The sequence below is a fragment of the Rutidosis leptorrhynchoides genome, chromosome 2 (genome assembly GCF_046630445.1).
Source record: "Rutidosis leptorrhynchoides isolate AG116_Rl617_1_P2 chromosome 2, CSIRO_AGI_Rlap_v1, whole genome shotgun sequence".
In the NCBI taxonomy this organism is placed as follows: Eukaryota; Viridiplantae; Streptophyta; class Magnoliopsida; order Asterales; family Asteraceae; genus Rutidosis; species Rutidosis leptorrhynchoides.
In genome coordinates this window covers 364628851-364648839 of record NC_092334.1, presented here as the reverse complement: position 1 = coordinate 364648839, position 19989 = coordinate 364628851, and the positions used below count along the sequence as shown (strand labels likewise).

Genomic DNA, 19989 nt, shown 5'->3' with positions numbered 1-19989 from the left:
TCCATAATAACATTTTCATCATTACCCGGTTGCTCCGACTCTGATATCCCCTCACTACCATCACTTTCCTCATGATTTGGATTAACGTTAACTTCAAAAATCCCGTTGGTTTCTTCCATTACATATGCGAAAAAGAAAGAGAAATCAGATGTGACACGCACAATGTCATGCACCAAGTGTGCATCTCGTAGTTTAACTAACACTTTTGCCACCACAAGGTTTTGGTTACCTTTTAATGAGCAGTTTGAGAAGTCGAGAGGTTCACCCCACCACCTTGCAATGGCCCTAAAAGTGTTTTCATTCCAAAACTGGACAGGGATACCTGTGATGTTTAACCATGTAATACGACCTTGGTATGAGTGACATTCATCCCATTTACGGATGTCTGTCATCCATTTGTGAATAGAGTGGTGTTTCGCATTAAGAATAGCAGAGACTTGATCCTTTGACTCAAAGATGAACATGACATCCATCCCTCCTAAGTATTTTACCTGAACATTGTCTAGGTTCTCCATTTCACATAAAAATATGATGTGCTCAAGATATTCAAGTTTGAGAATGGTACCGATAATAGCTTTATTTAGGAGCTCAATGTCGTTATGTTTGTCCACAACCGAGATACACCTGTATTTACCATTACAATCCCAATGATTAAACCACCCAATGCTAATCAACTCTTTCGTGATATCACTAGAATACCCATCCATATTTCCAACAACTTTATTGAACAAGCGTCCATCCGTGAAACCCTTATTCGGAATGATGTGGTGAGTAGGGATGGGCGATGGAGCAGGCTTAGTAGAAGCAGGTTGTTTCGGTAACACATCCGGATCAGGTGTTTTACGATCATAGGCCTTGTACGCCTTAAGCCACCCATTACCGAGATAAATAGAGTTCAATCGTTTAAGCAGAAAATTTAGATCGGTAACATCAATAAATTTAACAAAGGCGAATTTATTACCGTTTCTAAGTCTTTTCGTGAAAGGTATGAAGATGTCATGAATCGCCCCATACCTGCTAATAAAGCAACGAAGATCAAGCTTACTCCAAGAATCTGGGAAACCAAATACCATGATTGAAGTGATAGAGGCTGACCCCGGATCATTTTTTTGGTTATGCGGTTCATTTTCTCGAAGTATGGGTCATTGGTTTATCGGGATGTTATTAGGGAAGGTAGCTCCACTTTTAGGGTTTGTAGATTTGGGTGCCTGATTAGGTTTTGTGGTATTAGAGTTTATAGTTTTATTAAAACGATTAGGGTTAGGGTTTGTCGATGTAGATGGCACCCATTTTTGCTTGTGAACCGGATGGTGAATGTTAGGATTGCCGAATCAGTGAATAAGGTTTCTGGCCAACGAGTGAGATTCAGTAGTTTTAGGGTTTCCTTTTTGCTTCCTTTCAACCAGGTTCCAACCGTCATCTGTGGATCTAGGAATAGTCTGTGAGAGATTCTGATTATTATGGTGGTGGTAATGACGGGATGAAAGTGTTGGTGGTGGATGTAGATGACGACGGCGGCCGATGGTGGCCGGAGTGAAAGGTGATGTTGGAATATTAAACGACATGGTTGAAAAAACGAGAGATCGATATGACTGATAGATAATAATACTGAATGAAATTACAGTAAGAAGATTCTAATACTACTCCATGAAACAAAGAAACAAAGAAGATTAATATGATAGAGAGAAAGATAGATTACCCCAAAATTTGAGTGAAGAGAAACGATTATTGGCCCTAAATTCCATTGAAGATTCACGGTTATTATAAGGACCAGCCATCCTTAGGTGGAATGTTTCAATTATTCCCTACCATGATCCCCAGGACCCGCCGAAGATGATCAGAGAATATGGAGGAATAAGATTTTAGATGTAGTGTGAAAAGAAAAAATTACTGTAGCGAGAGAGAGAGAGTTAGTGGAGTATTTTTTGCCTAATAATAAATGAGAAACTTTTACATAGTTAAAATTTGCCTTTGCATGTCATACTATACTCTTGCGTTTGTTATATCCGTTCACTGGGCTTTGGCTCAGTCGTATTCTTTTTTTTTTCTTTCTTATACGACAGGTGATCAGTGGGCTTTGAGATCGAGGGAAGAGTGTAGAATTGAAGAGGACTTAGCACTATTGCCTTAGAGTTTTTCAAAATTTGGTACTTATAGTTTAATATCGGTTGCTTTGACTTTGATTACGGTTTGACTTTGAATAAGGTTAACGCCCTTATGTCTATAAGTTCCTTTCTATATCAATTATTAGAGCTTTGTAAGATAGGGTCGTTATAGACACCCAAGCTTATAAAGCTCCAATCATATCTACATGTCCACAGATGTAGGACATTATAAGTGTAATTGGTATGGGTCATTACAATCTCAATACCCCATCCTTAAATGGCCAATGTCCTCGTCAGACACATTGAAAGATGGGTTGACTCTTTTACCAAATGATATATTTAACCTGGATTGATTTATCGAAGTTAAACTATCGACTAATCGATTGTAAGAGAATTGTTATCCATTGAATTGAAAGCTAAAAAATGATTTATACGAGTAGATGGCTATTCACTATTTAAGGTAAACTAATTCCGTTACAACAACTAATTGACATCGTAACTAAAATTCATTTGGAGCACATGAGATGTATGTGAGTAGTCGAGTCCATATCAAATTAGCTCATCAGCTATATATGTACGTCCACTCGGGTCTTGGGGAAGACCATGCATGTCTATTATGGAGTTATAAACTACAAAAGGCCCCTGGATCCTGCTAAGAATCGATTTGGGTGGATCGCTGAACTATATTAGAGCAAATTCAGTCGCATTATAGTTTTAGCTTGAGTTGCTTAGTAAAAGCTTAACTCATCTGCATCCTTGATAACATAGTAACATATCAGTATATCAATATCAAGGATACACATTATTACCCCTTGCTATAAAATATGGTTGAAAATATTATTGAAAATAACCAGTATGGAATAATTAAATTAATAAATTTACAAGAATTTTCTTGTTGATTAAACTTGAAAGCTATAGATTTATTAATTAAAGTTGACAAATGAAATACACATGTTGAAATTAAAGTTGACAATTGAAATACACTTGTTGAATTAAAATAATAAAGTTGACACCTGAGAAAACTCAATATCAAGCAAATGGCTGTTGATTATAACAATCAAGATTGTCTCCAGGATTAACACCCAAAATGCTGCAATATCTTCTGTAAAACCCAATTCTGTCCTCGACCTGATCGTTACGACCTTTTCCACATTCTAAGCCACCGTTGATGATGTTTGTGATCACTCCATAACCCGATACACGTCCTGCTGACCTGTCTGCAGCCGATGGGCTCCACATTGTTAGAAATTTAGTGTAATTGAGGGATTTAATCTATACTTGTAAATGGGTTAGGAGGTACGGAGTGTACACCCATTAAGTGATAGATTGCCCGGACCCGAAAATGGTTTTCCATTATCACAAATTTGAGTGATTACGGAAGTATTATTCTTGCACTAGGTGGAAATAAAACAAACAACTTTATGAAAAGGATTTAATCTAGATTTCCTTGATTTGGTTGTTGGAAATAAAACAAACAACTTTATATAAAGGATTTGTTTTAGATTTGAAAACGATTTCCTTGATTTGGATGTTTGAAATAAAACAAACAACTTTATGTAAAGGATTTGTTTTAGATTTGAAAACGATTTCCTTGATTTGGATGTTTGAAATAAAACAAACAACTTTATGTAAAGGATTTGTTTTAGATTTGAAAACGATTTCCTTGATTTGGATGTTTGAAATAAAACAAACAACTTTATGTAAAGGATTTGTTTTAGATTTGAAAACGATTTCCTTGATTTGGATGTTTGAAATAAAACAAACAACTTTATGTAAATGATTTGTTTTAGATTTGAAAACGATTTCCTTGATTAGGATGTTTGAAATAAAACAAACAACTTTATGTAAAGGATTTGTTTTAGATTTGAAAACGAAATTAGTTAGTGAAACATCTCCATCGTGGAATAATACTTGTTTTTGGGTGCCTATAAATAGAGACTATCATTTATGAGAATAAGATATACGAAAAACACCTTAATACTCTTATGCAAAAGAGTTCTTGTTTACTGCCAATAACAAGAACTAATCTCTGTCTTATCCCAAAGTGATATTCGTGTAACCCAGGCAATAAGGGTCGAATAATTACTTTCGGAAAGTGATACCACGATTCAGTGATTTATCCGGCTATCGATTATTTTACCCTACACGAAATCTCAATAAAACCTCCAACAATCGAAAGTAATTATTCGTTATAATCGATGGCGGCTACGATGAAACACATGACGGCGAATTTCTCCAAACTTGATAAGTTTGAGGGAATTGATTTTAGGAGATGGCAAAAGAAGATGCACTTCTTTCTGAGCAGCATGAGTGTGGTGTACGTACTCAGCACACCAATTCCTGAAGATCATGGTGATGATGCCACTATTGAACAAATTCGGAAAAGGTGCAAGTGGGAGAACGATGACTACATCGCTAGAGGTTTAATCCTCAATGGTATGGCTGATTCCCTTTTTGATATTTACCTAAATGTTGAATCTTCTAAAGAACTATGGGACTGTTTAGAAACCAAGTATATGTCTGAGGATGCTTCTAGTAAAAAGTTCCTTGTTAGTAATTTTAATAATTACAAGATGGTCGATTCTAGACCGGTCTTGGAACAATACAATGAGCTCATTCGTATACTTGGTCAATTCACACAACATAAGATGAACATGGATGAGTCTATTCAAGTCTCAAGCATAATTGATAAACTACCTCCATCTTGGAAAGAATTTAAACATTCTTTGAAACATAAGAAGGAGGAGTTAACTCTTGTTGAGTTGGGTAGTCATCTGCGTATTGAGGAATCCCTCAGGTTGCAGGATAATGACAAGCCAAAGAGCAACGAAGTTGCTGGTACGTCTGTTGTCAATATGGTGGAACATAAAAAGTTCACTAGTAATAATGACAAAAAGGGCAAACGTAAACATCGAGGTTATAACAAGGCTAATCCGAACAAGAAGTCTAAATTGACTTGTTGGAAGTGTGGTAAAACTGGACACATAAAAAAGGATTGCAAGGTTATTTTTGGTAATAATAATGCCAAAGGATCTAGCACAAGCGGTTCGGGAAATGGTTTAAACAACCACAACTCGAAAGGTCAGAATATATTTAATAATTCAAATAAGAATTATTATGTTTCATATATATCTGAGGCTTATTTTGTGCAGGATGATGATGTCGCGTGGTGGGTTGACTCGGGAGCCACCACCCATGTATGCAAGGATAGATTTTGGTTCAAGACTTACGAGTCCGTGACTGATGGATCAATTCTTCATATGGGAAATGAGTCAACAGCCTCTGTTCATGGACGTGGAAGTGTGGATTTGTGTTTTAGTTCTGGAAAAACTATTTGTTTGTTTGATGTTTTGCATGTACCACAAATAAGAAAAAATTTAGTTTCCAGTAGTGTGTTAAATTGTTGTGGTTATAAACAAGTGATTGAATCTGATAAGTTTGTTTTGTCAAAACATGGTATGTTTGTTGGTTTTGGTTATTTATGCAATAGAATGTTTAGACTTAACATTAATCACTTGAATGTTAATTTTGCTTTTATATCTACTTCTAGCATAAATAATTCTACACTTTGGCATGCTAGACTAGGACATATACACTTTAAAAGAATGCAAGATATGTCTAAAGATGGATTAATACCGGTTTTTGACATGAACAATGAAAAGTGTAAAACATGTATGTTAACAAAGATCACTAAGAAACCATTTCAAAATGTACATCGTGATACTGAAATTTTGGAATTAATACATAGTGATTTATGTGATTTGCATGCTACTCCTACTTTAGGAAACAAGAAATATTTTGTGACTTTTATTGATGATGCTTCTAGATTTTGCTATGTTTATTTGTTACATACTAAGGATGAAGCATTAGATAAATTTAAAATATTTAAAACTGAAGTAGAATTACAACAAAAGGCTTTGATTAAAAGACTTAGAACAGATAGGGGAGGTGAATACATTGACCAATCGTATTTCCAATCCGTTGGTATTATCCATGAGACCACAGCTCCTTATACTCCACAACAAAATGGTATATCTGAAAGGAAGAATAGGGTCCTTAAGGAAATGGTTAATTCCATGTTATCCTATTCGGGTTTAAGTGAAGGATTTTGGGGGGAAGCTATGTTAACAGCTTGTTATTTGCTTAATAGAGTTCCTAACAAAAGAAACAAGATTACACCTTATGAACTTTGGAATAAAAGGAAACCTAACTTGAATTATCTTCGTGTATGGGGTTGTAGGGCGGTTGTAAGACTGCCTGATCCCAAAAAGAAAAGTTTAGGTGAAAGAGGTATAGATTGCATTTTTATTGGATATGTTGAACATTCCAAGGCATATAGGTTCTATGTAATAGAGCCTAATGAATTTGTCTCAATCAATTCTGTGATTGATTCAAGGGATGCAATCTTTGATGAAAATCGATTTTCATCTATACCTAGACCAAAGGATATGATTCCAAGTAACAATGGAATCAATAAGGATTGTAATGATGAAGTCTCTGAAAAGGCTGTTGATCAGTCACTTGAGCTTCGGAAAAGCAAAAGAGAAAGGAAACCTAAATCATTCGGACCAGATTTTCAACTATACTTAGTTGAAGGTTCTAGGGATGATGTTTCTACCCAATATTCATATTGTTTCAATGTTGATGATGATCCTAAAACATATGATGAAGCAATGAGGTCTCAGGATGTTGCATTCTGGAAAGAGGCAATTAATGATGAGATGGATTCCATCATGGGCAATAACACTTGGGTGTTAGCTGATCTACCTCCCGGTTGCAAACCTTTGGGTTGCAAATGGATCTTCAAAAAGAAGATGAAGGTGGATGGAACTATTGAAAAGTTCAAGGCAAGGTTAGTCATTCAAGGCTTTAGACAAAAGTCTGGAATTGACTATTTTGATACTTATGCTCCTGTGGCACGTATCACTACCATTAGACTGCTGATTGCTTTGGCTACAATTCACAATCTGGTTATTCACCAGATGGATGTGAAGACAGCATTCTTGAATGGTGATTTGGATGAGGAGGTTTATATGAACCAACCTCAGGGCTTTGTCATGCCAGGAAATGAAAGCAAGGTGTGCAAACTTGTGAAGTCCTTATATGGTTTGAAACAAGCACCTAAGCAATGGCATCAGAAGTTTGATGAAGTAGTTTTATCTAGTGGTTTTAGATTGAACCAAGCAGATAAATGTGTGTATAGCAAATTTGATGATTCTGGTAAAGGAGTTATAATTTGTCTATATGTTGATGACATGTTAATCTTTGGGACTGACCAAAGTCAAGTTGATTTAACAAAAGAATTTTTGTCATCAAAGTTCTCCATGAAAGATATGGGGGAGGCTGACGTTATCCTTGGTATTAGGATCAAACGTGAAAGCAAAGGAATTTCAATTTCTCAATCTCATTATATTGAGAAGGTGTTGAGAAAGTTTAATTGCTTTGAATGTACTCCTGTGAGTACACCTGTTGATCCAAGTGAGAAGCTTATGCCTAACCAAGGTAAAGCTGTATCACAACTTGAGTATTCTCAGGTGATTGGCTGTTTGATGTACGCCATGACATGTACAAGGCCAGATATTGCTTTTGCTGTGGGAAAACTGAGTAGATATACTAGTAATCCTAGTACTCATCACTGGCAAGCAATTAGGCGGGTACTGAAGTATTTAAAGAAAACTATGGCATATAGTTTATCTTACAGTGGATTTCCTTCTGTAATAGAAGGATATTCTGATGCGAGTTGGATAACCAATATTGAAGATCATTCTTCAACGAGTGGTTGGGTGTTCTTGCTTGGGGGAGGTGCTATTTCATGGGCTTCTAAAAAGCAGACATGTATTACCAACTCAACGATGGAATCTGAGTTTGTTGCTTTAGCTGCTGCTGGTAAAGAAGCAGAATGGCTTAGAAACTTGATCCATGAGATACCATTATGGCCTAAACCTATAGCACCCATGTCTATCCATTGTGATAGTGCTGCGACATTGGCAAAAGCTTATAGCCAGATGTACAATGGAAAGTCTAGACACTTAGGTGTCAGACATAGTATGATTCGTGAACTCATCATGAATGGGGTGATTTCTATAGTGTTCGTAAGGTCACAACAGAATTTAGCTGATCACTTGACGAAGGGATTGGCAAGAGACTTGGTTGACAAGTCTGCTGTGGGGATGGGTTTAAAGTCCACATAAATTTCTAATTATAAGATACCCAATTCCCTTCTGATGAAAATTAGAAGTTGAATTCAATGCGGAAGGCTTATACTTAGAAATTTGGAGTACATAAATTTTATATCATCCCAAGGTAAGGTATGTACTCGGACCTGCTGAAGGTCAGGTTGAAGTCTAGCTTCTTAATAGTTCATTTGAAAAAGTGCAAGAGCAGGTGCATGACTGAAGTGAACTACCTATGTGAATGTGAAGTTTTGCCGCTTCAACAAAGCTTGGACTTTTAGCTTTGGATACATTCATGAAAGGATATGGACACATGGCTTGTAAAGTGTCAGGATAGCTTTAGAGTATTTGAAAACTTATGTGTATGTTATTTTCAGTTATTCAAAATGGGTTGAAGGGTTCAATTCTTAGAACACCCTGATTCTCGAATATTTGGAATGTGTAATGTACTAAGGTGAAAATTCAATCTTCAAGATATTTTCATTTATGCATGAGTTTTTGTTTTAATTTGTTTAATTCTCATGAAACGAATTGCACTAAATTGGGGAGGATTGTTAGAAATTTAGTGTAATTGAGGGATTTAATCTATACTTGTAAATGGGTTAGGAGGTACGGAGTGTACACCCATTAAGTGATAGATTGCCCGGACCCGAAAATGGTTTTCCATTATCACAAATTTGAGTGATTACGGAAGTATTATTCTTGCACTAGGTGGAAATAAAACAAACAACTTTATGAAAAGGATTTAATCTAGATTTCCTTGATTTGGTTGTTGGAAATAAAACAAACAACTTTATATAAAGGATTTGTTTTAGATTTGAAAACGATTTCCTTGATTTGGATGTTTGAAATAAAACAAACAACTTTATGTAAAGGATTTGTTTTAGATTTGAAAACGATTTCCTTGATTTGGATGTTTGAAATAAAACAAACAACTTTATGTAAAGGATTTGTTTTAGATTTGAAAACGATTTCCTTGATTTGGATGTTTGAAATAAAACAAACAACTTTATGTAAAGGATTTGTTTTAGATTTGAAAACGATTTCCTTGATTTGGATGTTTGAAATAAAACAAACAACTTTATGTAAATGATTTGTTTTAGATTTGAAAACGATTTCCTTGATTAGGATGTTTGAAATAAAACAAACAACTTTATGTAAAGGATTTGTTTTAGATTTGAAAACGAAATTAGTTAGTGAAACATCTCCATCGTGGAATAATACTTGTTTTTGGGTGCCTATAAATAGAGACTATCATTTATGAGAATAAGATATACGAAAAACACCTTAATACTCTTATGCAAAAGAGTTCTTGTTTACTGCCAATAACAAGAACTAATCTCTGTCTTATCCCAAAGTGATATTCGTGTAACCCAGGCAATAAGGGTCGAATAATTACTTTCGGAAAGTGATACCACGATTCAGTGATTTATCCGGCTATCGATTATTTTACCCTACACGAAATCTCAATAAAACCTCCAACACACCTTCCAGTTATAACGTCATGGCTTGACGGCTTGCTACCTTGCGGAGTCATCCAGTACCATATTGCTGACTTAAAAGATACGGTTGGGTCTGTGGCTACGAGAGCAGGCCCGTTGATTAAGTCCCTTCCAATTGACCTTCCAAACTGCCCGTAGTTGTAGTTGCTGTAGTAAATGTCGAATTTATATAAGCAAATTCAAATCATTCATATGTTAACTAGGTAGTATCTTAACCATACGATGTGTTGAGGGTGGTAGTGATGATTATATATGACAGGGATAAGAGTCTTTGTGTATGTTTTAAAAGTGTCAAATATGTGTTTTGTGCTTACTGTTTGTTTATATGATTAGATAGGGAAACATTATATTTGGTTATAACCACCAGAAATGTATAAGTTATTTTTATTTATAACTGACTTTTTCACGTTGTTCAAAGCGTACTCACTCGAATGTCCAAAGTCATCCGCCGTTACCCAAGTGTGAACTTCAGACACTCTCAAGCGGTAATAAAGAAATACTTTTTTTCATATGAAAAAACAATTTTGACCCGTTACCCAACCTGGCTAAGTACAAATATACAATTTCATCTGTAGCTACAAACATGTTTTTTTCTTTTTTAACAGCAATACGGGTTCACCCATGGGGGACTTAACCCCCCACGCGTTCATCTCTCCCACAGTTGCATAACACATCCCCAATTGCTACCCAGAAGAAAACCTGGCCCAATCCAAGGGCATGGGCGGTAAAACCCCCTTCCCCCACTGCCCCCGCAACGTGATCTGTGGAAGGCACCCTTGGGTGGAATTCAAGGGTAAAGGGGCAACCTTGTGTTCAATGCTGCACCCCATGGGATTTGAACTCCTGACCTCTCGCTAAGAGAGACAGACCACTACCACATGAGCTAACTGGGTTATTCCGTGACGGTTTTCAACCCTTTTCCCTGACCACCCCAAGATATGTTGCTAATGAAGCTTGAATATAAGACTATCAGGATCCCAACAATTAGGTTATTAGGATCATCTGTAGCTACAACTAATGAAAAAAAAAAAAAAAAAAAAAACTAATATGAATGTCGGAACTTACTGAGTGAGTTGGATGGGTCCTCTGCCAAAGTAGCTTTTTGGGCATGGCCATTCAGGTGAGTCACAGTACCTATTGGTTGATTTTTCTCTAAGAAAGCAATATCCCCATGCAAATTGACCATCTGGTGCAGTTGACCATCCACCTACACACGTAAATAAATCGCGTTAATTACTGCATGCATTAACTTTCATACTCAATGAACCGAATAACAACATTACAAAAAAAAAAAAAAAAAAAAACACATTACCTGTGGTTTCATGTGAGGTTTGAGCAAAGAAAGCAGCGAGCTCTCTTTTTCGGTCATCAACACTTCCAGTAGTACCAAATCCACTATACGCTTTTGCAGCGTTTATAAAACCATCGTAACTGTAAAAGCCTTTTCCAGGACAACTTGGGTCGTTTCTGTGTTTAAGCATTTGGTCGAATACAGATGAAGTAACGATCGAACCGACATCATTACCACCACCAGTAGCACTCCCAGTGCACTGACTCTGACAGTTATTTGCTGGAGAGCAATGATCAGGTGTGTTTCCACAATACCCGTATTGGCTGCAACAGTTTCCGTTTGAGCATGGCGCGTTACCACCTTGTCGCCCACAGTTTTGAGCACTCAAAAATGTCAAAAAATGTGATAAGAGGGAAAATATTGTTACAAGCTGAAGAAGAGTATTCATGGTTTTGTTAGATTGTACGTGATGGAAGTAAGGAATGATATTCATGTCTAAAACTTGGTCTATTTATAGTACTTTTTTTTTCTTAAAGTAGACTTTTTGCAATGAATGTTGTAACATGTTATGCTACAGATAGATGAATGCCAACTAATTATAGTATGTAGACTTGTACAAAGTTGATTTTTATTATAGTTAACCATTTAATTGCATGTTAGCAGATTCTCTTGACTTGTTCAACTGACACTAAAGGGTATTTTAAGCACTTAATTTATAAACACTATTTTATTTTATAATAGTTAATCTAATAAGAAGAATTGAAATAGTTAATTAAGATCTACTTTATCCGAATAGGTATGACCCTATGAGTCCCTAGAGTGATTACGTTGCTCGTGTCTCCGAGGCACAGTTGAATATACATATATCATGAATGCGAGGTGCAGGATACCACTATACCAGGCTTTTGAAAAAACTTTCCCATACGTAAATAGGAAGAGATAAATAAAATAAGAGAATATTCATTGAATAGTACTCCCTACTATACTTATTTGAAAAATATGACTGATGAATATAGCTTCTGATGAATATATTATATATCTTCCGAAGGAGGTTTTCACGTCACAAGGTTTTCTGAATGTGGAATTTGAGCAAATCTGTTTAATGTTATTACTTTTTTTTAAATGTGACTTTTATAGTGAAGATATAGGATGACAACACTAATCAATTCTAGAGTGACCGTTGATTGATGTAAATTTTGTTATTATCAGCATAGGTTCTAAATGAAGTTTGTGAAGGTTTTATATGTGGCTAAAAGAACATCTGAAGCATTAAGTAGATAGAATTATTCAAATAGAAATTTACGAAATGAAGCACGTTCTGCATTTATATTCAAATAAAAACTAAATTCATGAAATAAACTCTAAAATAGAACAATGATAATCATGATCTAGAAAATGTGTGGTTTAGATTCCCACCATATCTCAAAACTATAATCTAATCACAATTTGTGTTTGTTTCATCGCTAAGTTTACCGGTCGGGCTCATTGTGTGTGGTAAAATCATTAATAAAGCGACTTATGGACTTGTAGTGAAGCTAAGCAAGTAGCATAATCATGACCAACATGTAAAACAAATAAAAAAAATATATATAAAAAATAATGTTAAACATTTGTGTTGGGCGTTGATGATCCACCTTCGACTCGCTTGATTTCGTTTAACACCTCTTGCAAAGTAGGTCGATTTGATTGCCTTGAGCCATCACCATCCGAGTTACTTAGTAAAGTAGAGAGATGTTTTAAACATGTGAGATACTCGCCCTTTATATCAGATAAACTAGATAAAGGTATCTGAAGTCCAAACTGTAAGCAAGGAAAACATGTTGTACTGATTAACAACCACATTTTACCACAATTATATGAGGGTATAACTGAAATCATGATCTATTTTACCTGTTTGTACGCCGAAATGCAATCAAGAAGAGTTTTCTCGGCCTCTGCATGTTGTACCATGTTCTCCTATTTTTCCAATTAAGAGGGCGGGGTCGCACATGCGTAAGTCAACAACTATGATTTAAGTTTATTATTTTCACATATCTAGAAGAATATTAACATGAATACCAATGAAAGTGACATACATATAATCTTTTGTTTCAATGTCAATTCCAACCTCACGGATTTAAATTCTCTTAAAAGGTCAAACAGGTAAATGTTTTTGAATTGTAATATTCAAGAATATTACAATACTTACCGCAGGTTTCTGTAAGTTGACCTTAGTAACTTCAAGTTGGCTCAAAGTATTTAACGCTTGCAACTGCATAACACTTTGCAAGGTAAGTATACATTTACATTTCACCATTAAATTGTTTTGTTATCATGGTGTGCATTAACTGACCAGTATAAGCAAAACTGTGCGCTCAGAATACGTATCAATTCTAGATGCTTCATTAGACTTGTGCTTTGCTCTTAAATTCCTTGACTTCTCCAACGCCTCTCGAGCTATCCTGTCAAATGACAAGTATACAAATAATACAAATTTATCATATTAAAACTTAGATATATACAGTAGCTATATATCAGAGTTGATAAAATACTTTCAGTACAGACAGAAAAAAAAAAAAATTACTGTAGTTACAAACAGTCATCAAAGTGACGCTAAACGTTCAATATCAATGGTTGTAAAACTCGCCCGACTAGGCCGACCAGTCCCCGACTAATCAAAATTTTGAAGTAGTTCGACTAGTCCCTAACTAGTCTCCAACTTCTGATTTATTCGATCTAAGTTGTCAAAAGTCCAATTTAGTTGGTCAAATACAGTCGAAGTCAAAGTTGGTCAACGTCCAACTAGTCTCCGACATGGCCAATTGGTCCTTACAAGGTCTTGACCGATTAGTCCCCGACTAGCACTTTTATAACCTTGTCAATATCTACTTGAAAAGCTTATGATGAAGAATTATACGATAATAAGCGATTTATTAACATGTCATCATTAGATTTATTATCGAAAAACTTTATTACCAAGCAAACCAAAAATCAAAACGAAGCATATGCACAAAAGAAACATATATAATCAAAGTTTAATGGAGTTCATCAAAGTCCCGTGTCATACTAAAAAGGAGCTCTAAGAACAAGCAGGAACTAAATGAATGGATAAACATATATAAAAACCACTAAAAATCTTAATCAAATCAAACCTTATCGCATTGCGTAGAAGATCTTTTGCATTTTCGATCAATGCGGTTCCTTCAGAAGTATCACCGCTTGATTGGCTGTATAGAAGAATTTCCACCCTGGCCATATGAAACAAGCTGGCTGCTACCTGACATATTAAATGAGGATTAGTTTTCCAATTTTCAAACATTCAAATGATCAGAAAAGGTAATAAATGGGAAATTTTCAAAAATTCAAATGATACGGAGTATATTGTATGTCAAATTTGGATTTTTACATCAAAGGGGAATGTGGCATCAAGTTGGAACATAATAAATGGTGATTCTGAGAGTAATAAATGAAACCTGAATATGGTCTTCTGGAAGCAACCTTCTTCGTGTATCAAGACATCTACAACATATATTAGTCACATGATCAAACAATTTTTTTTTTTTTTTTTTTAAATGATGCTATGGGAACCCCAAGTTGCCCATGCCAGACCACCTCGGGCCGATAATGTGAACAGTAAATCAAGCTCACAAAATGACATCTATGATGGTGGCCCAGCCAACCAATTCACCCTTACCAATGTAAATTAAAAGACGAAAATACCCTCACATGCTTGGCATATGACGGAATCTAACATCCTTTTATAACGAACGTTAGTGTCGGGGACGAACTGCGTAACTCGTGCAAACCACGGTGACCAACCGAGCCAAAAAAACGTTTAGGGGCACTCTTGCAATATGGTACAAACCATAGGGACCAATGGCGTACTTATGTATTTGAAAATGTTTACCTTTGAAGAAGGTCTTTTGCTTCATGCAAACTCCCTGTTAACTGAAGAATCAGTGCAAGGCTTTCAGCTGCAATCACAGTTTCCAAAGACTCCCATCCCTAAACAATTAAAAAAAATTCCATTACATTTTCCAACAATTTAATAGCACAAAAAGGTAGGATCGGACCATGGTTAAACATTATACTAATATGTAGACCTACAAACCGGTAATAGATTGTTTACAAATTTTATGGTAGTAAGAATCTTAACCCACACAGAGAAAATGCTGAATAAAGTAATACAGATTTTAGGATATGATTAAAAGTAAATTGATACATCTTTTTGGAAACATGTGTACGGAGTTGCACATAAATGATGACAGGAAAGAGAAGCAGTAAAAAAAAATTTCACGACCCCGCTAACAGATGATATCATGCCAGATTATGAATTGACGGATATCGTAAAAATGTGTAAAAAAGATTAATTCTTGCAGTAACAAAGTTAAAATGGATCATCAACCAAATTCATCAATAGTAAAGATTAGCATCAAACCTTTGATACTTCAATTGTATGCAATATCTTTCTCTGTACGTTGGCAGCATCTTTTAGTTTGTTAGAGTTGATATAGATCTGCAGGGTAGATAAATCAGAGTAGTTCATAACTTTTAATCACTAGACAAAAAATCTAAGTACGACAGCTATAAATGTAGGAATCGGTATCAAAGAAGGCAAATTAATCGATAAAATTACAAAATATTTTTGATATAAAATAATCGGGTTCAAAGAAGCATAACCTGAGCAAGATACCGCAGTCTCCGCATGCATAAGATAGATTCTCCTTGCCCACCTTCCTATACAGTTAAACCAAAACTAAGACAAAAAGATGACAAATTGAAAACAAGTAACCATTGAGAGGTTACTTAACGTATTCTATAACATATAATGCACACCTCGAGTATCCGAATAGAATCCTCAATGAGCACTTCGGCGTCCTCTACATTCCCTTGAAGGTGTAGCACCTGTGACTAACCATATTAGAGATCTGACTCAATCAAGAGTGCAACTAAACTGTAAAAGAAATACAAGTCTAAAACAACTTACATAGACAGTAGGCACATTTATATACGTTGTACTTATAATTGTGCATATATTAACAACACAAAGAATATGGTGACATTAGTATGCATAGGTAGACACACTCATGGTAACGTTTAATTGAAGTGATGAAATGACACTTCAAAACTAGACAGCTGACTTTTCAGCCAATAATTGGGAACTTTATGAATAGTTTATAATATTATTGTAATCGATACAAGAATTATTTATTTAATTAAACTATCAAAATGTTTTTCAATACAAGAAGAAAGAAAGAAACAGATAATGGTGCTACCTCATGGTAGTACCTTTCCAAGATGATACATAGTCTCTGCATAGTCAGCATGGGCCTCTCCCAAAACTCGTCTCTTTAGCTTTTATATAAGAATAAGAGATAAGAGATAATAAAAAACATCACTACGGCTGTCACTTTCAGAGAATTAAAAAAAAACTAAGATGTGAAGAAGAGCATACCTTTAAAGCACGCTGCCCAATGAATCATTCAGCATAAGAAAGCCACAAGGTCACGAAGTCAGTAATTGTGCAATCGATTCAAACAATAATATCTGATGTTAATTACTTATACAACTATTATTTTTGGCAGTTACAAGGGAAGACAGAAAGTATATCTGGCAGGATGCATGTAATGATGTAAATGAAATAGCATATCCAATACTAATAACCAAGGTTCTTAAACATTGAAAGGGGCTACGATGAATTGTATTCATGCGAAGTATCATGTATAACAACTATCAGATTAATCAGATCACGCATATTGCATTAACACTTTACGAACATCATCAACTTCTTTCTTTTACTAATAACTCCCTTGATAGGTAAGTTGGTCATGTTTTCAAATGTTAGTCAGCTTAATCTAATTATATGTTCTTATTTTTTAGGTAGCATATCCATATGAATTCCAGATTCGACTAGTGCCCGTTTGGAAACATAAAAGTTCCGTATGCAAATCATGGGATCCTTTTCTATCCGATACGAAGGGCTGTAGCACAAAATGTACTTTTAACTTTGATAGACATGTGTATAACTGGTGAATCCCAAATACATATATACTAAAAATATATGGAGTGGGTAAAAATATTTAGCATCATAAGGTTTAACATGAGTTGTATATGAATGCCCATATGTGCTATATAGATGTGAATGAATTAGGATATCTGATATTCTGGTTATGATGTGTTTGCATCCTATTGTTCATCAATTAAAAGACAAGGAAAAATGGATAACTGAACAATATGAGTATGCATATATACCTCGTAGCAAGCACGAGCCTCGTCCAGTTTCTTTTGGACAAGATAGAATTGACCTAGATTATGAAGAGCTGCCCCAACCCTACAACGAATACATATTATAATTATATTCATATTTATATTATGCAACTTTTTTGTTGACTCCGCATCCAATCAAAATCTAGTATAAACGCATGAAATAGATTTCCATTCAAATAGATGCTAATGACAGAATAAAGATGATTGATTGTTAATTATACAAGACTGGTGGTTCTTATTCTATTAGGAGAGTGGTCCGATTCAACTCGGACCCATAAGCTTCTCATTATCATGGTTTTATAGTTCGAGATATCCCTAAAACTCTTGAGATAGAACAAATTATTCTTAAGTAAGACGAAAGATGGATCGACCTGTTATACAAATCACAATGTGGCAACCATATATAGAATTCACGATCTATCCAAGCATACATACATAGACAGAGCATCAGTTGGGTAATTGACAAGTTACCTAAGATGGCAATGTGGTCATTTCTGGCACACTACAAGTAGCAAAACTTTTATAACTAAAAATACATTCTGCATGGAATAGTACGTATCTAAACACATACATGAGTAAGCAACAATGGGCATAAAGAATGGTTGTGATGAACATGAATAATGGATTTCGTACCTTATGTCTTCATCTCCATATGATTCCTCAAGAATATTGATGGCTTCCAAGTACAAAGGCTCTGCTTTATCATACGCCTTCTTAACTCTATACAACTCAGCCTGCGATCATTATAGACAACATACTAAGATAACCTGCAAAGCTTCAATGTAAATTTAGGAAGTCACTAAATAGGTTATGTACTACAGAAGAATTCTAATAGATTAGAAAGAAGCATTTCTTACTAGACAGTTCACAAAACTGACTTTACAATACATCATTACACACTTACTGACTCATAAATGTTTTAAGAAGTGCAATAATTTTTAAAAAACAATAAATAAATAAAGTTAACATTATAAGGTAACATCATACTTGGTGTTTATGGTTCACAAATCATTAAATAAATACTGAGTTTCTAAAAAAAGATAGAAAGAAACAGAGTAATTAGGGGAAAAAAACTTTTAAGTCCGCATATGATGTGTATATTAGTGCTAATCACCATCCCAACTAATTCAGATGTAAAGCTACAAAAGCGATTTCTCATCACTTCGAGATAAAACTGTAGCAATTTTTCATTTAGCAATATTTTGAAATTTACACATACGTCAGTTATGTTACCATAATCAAATGAATTGCAACACATAATACTTACGGCCTAAAATAAGATCAATGGTACCTTTCGAAAGTGCAAGGAGTTCAATGAAAATTCATAAATTAGCTTTTTAATTATTACATTAAAAAATAATAACAGGTAAAGTGAAACGTAAACAAGAGACCTACAAGGTTATTGCATGCAGAGGCAACATGAGGATCCCTTTCCCCAAAACCTTCTTTAGCTTCTTGCAGTGCACCCACAAACAACCGCTCTGCATCCTCCAATTTCCCCTAAAAGAAAAGGCAACAAGTACAAATTAAGAATAAAATGCAAAACAATGGCTATATTAAAATATTTAAAAGAAAAAGAAAAAAGTCTTGCCTGCAAAAACAGATCCCTTCCGCTGTCAGTGAATACCCTCCACTTGGATGTATGAATATTTGAAACTACCGAGCCATCATCAATTTTGCGTAAACCAGCAAAATCACTGTCATTTGGATCACTTGAAGTCTCTTCAGCCAAGACAGGTGTCAAACTTAATCCAAGAAATAATGCTGCAGGAAAAATTTACTTATATGATGACTAAAGATTTCATTTGTAAAAACGTTTCACCTGTATTAACATACGGTTTTCAGCTTTCAAATATAGCATTTCAGAAGGATAAATTTATTCACTAGGTTTGTACTACCTGTCCAAATGCATTTTAATCCTCATCCCCTTGTATATCATCATAAAATGGTTAACAAAACTAAAAGGTTCAGGTATCGAGAGTAAGAGTATCACATTGTATTTAGGGCATGTTTGGCAGCAAGCTTTTAAGAGCTTGTAGGAGCTTTTAACTTCTAGCTTTTACGAAAAAGCTCCTATCAAGTAAAAAGCTCCGCTTAGTTACAAGAGCTTACAGCTTTCTGAGGAAGAAAAAAAGCTAAAAGCTAATTGAATTAGCATTTGAGAAAAAGCTCCTAACTTTTTGTCATTTTACTCTTTCTTTTAATAGTTTCAGCTACTCTGCCAAACACTGAAACACCTAAATACATATAAAAAGCTACCAGCTATCAGCTAGTTTTGCTAAACATACCCTTAGTTGATAATTAACTTCACCATGCATTAATCTTGCAACTTCTTGTTGTGATATAATATATATTGTTTTATGTTTTATGTCTCATTCTACAGTAAAATAAAAAAATAAAACAAAAAAAAAAAAAAGATTCTAATGCTTACTCCTGTCCTAAAGCACCATTTTAATGCTTATTTTGTGCGCAATTTTTACAAGCATCAGCACTAGAATCTTTGTATAACATTTCATTTTCACAAACCTTAACATTATGAAATTTCCATAGGTTCATAAAATCAAAGTTTAGATATAGACAGCTTGATAATTGATAAGTAATGGAGTAGTATCCATTGATAATTAAATATACTTACGCACACATTCAAACATACCTTACTAGTGAGGAATTTA

The 19989-nt window shown here is 34.9% G+C and overlaps 2 protein-coding genes across 3 annotated transcripts; both read right to left on the bottom strand.

Annotated features, from left to right (window-relative positions):
• Positions 1-3134: 3134 nt before the first annotated feature.
• LOC139894449 (endochitinase B-like) lies at positions 3135-19122 on the bottom strand. 2 transcript variants are annotated; one of them, XM_071877747.1, is made up of 6 exons: positions 19111-19122; positions 11093-11501; positions 10846-10987; positions 9766-9927; positions 4803-4808; positions 3135-3336 (listed from the first exon to the last, which is right to left on the bottom strand). In XM_071877747.1, exons 1-6 carry the CDS (start codon positions 19120-19122, stop codon positions 3135-3137), a joined length of 933 nt encoding a protein of 310 aa, XP_071733848.1. The 2 variants fall into 2 exon arrangements, with proteins under 2 accessions (XP_071733848.1, XP_071733847.1); XM_071877746.1 differs by lacking the exon at positions 19111-19122 and having other exon boundaries at positions 11093-11519.
• Positions 12399-19091, bottom strand: LOC139894235 (uncharacterized; the record flags this gene model as incomplete). The annotated part of the gene is made up of 16 exons (XM_071877444.1): positions 12399-12871; positions 12962-13027; positions 13260-13322; positions 13404-13512; positions 14203-14327; positions 14524-14569; positions 14958-15055; positions 15489-15566; positions 15731-15787; positions 15887-15955; positions 16340-16405; positions 16506-16517; positions 17303-17381; positions 17951-18051; positions 18713-18817; positions 18909-19091. Coding segments are annotated over 16 exons (1455 nt in total), but the record flags the coding sequence as incomplete, so codon positions are not given.
• Positions 19123-19989: the final 867 nt, after the last annotated feature.

Bases quoted from the DNA above. Each gene is read 5' to 3' on its own strand.
- LOC139894449 (XM_071877746.1), bottom strand. From the start codon at position 11,519: ATGAATACTCTTCTTCAGCTTGTAACAATATTTTCCCTCTTATCACAT. The intron at 10,988-11,092 runs GTAATGTGTTTT...TTACGTGTGTAG, and splicing joins AACCTCACATGAAACCACAG to GTGGATGGTCAACTGCACCA. The intron at 9,928-10,845 runs GTAAGTTCCGAC...CATTTACTACAG, and splicing joins GGACCCATCCAACTCACTCA to CAACTACAACTACGGGCAGT.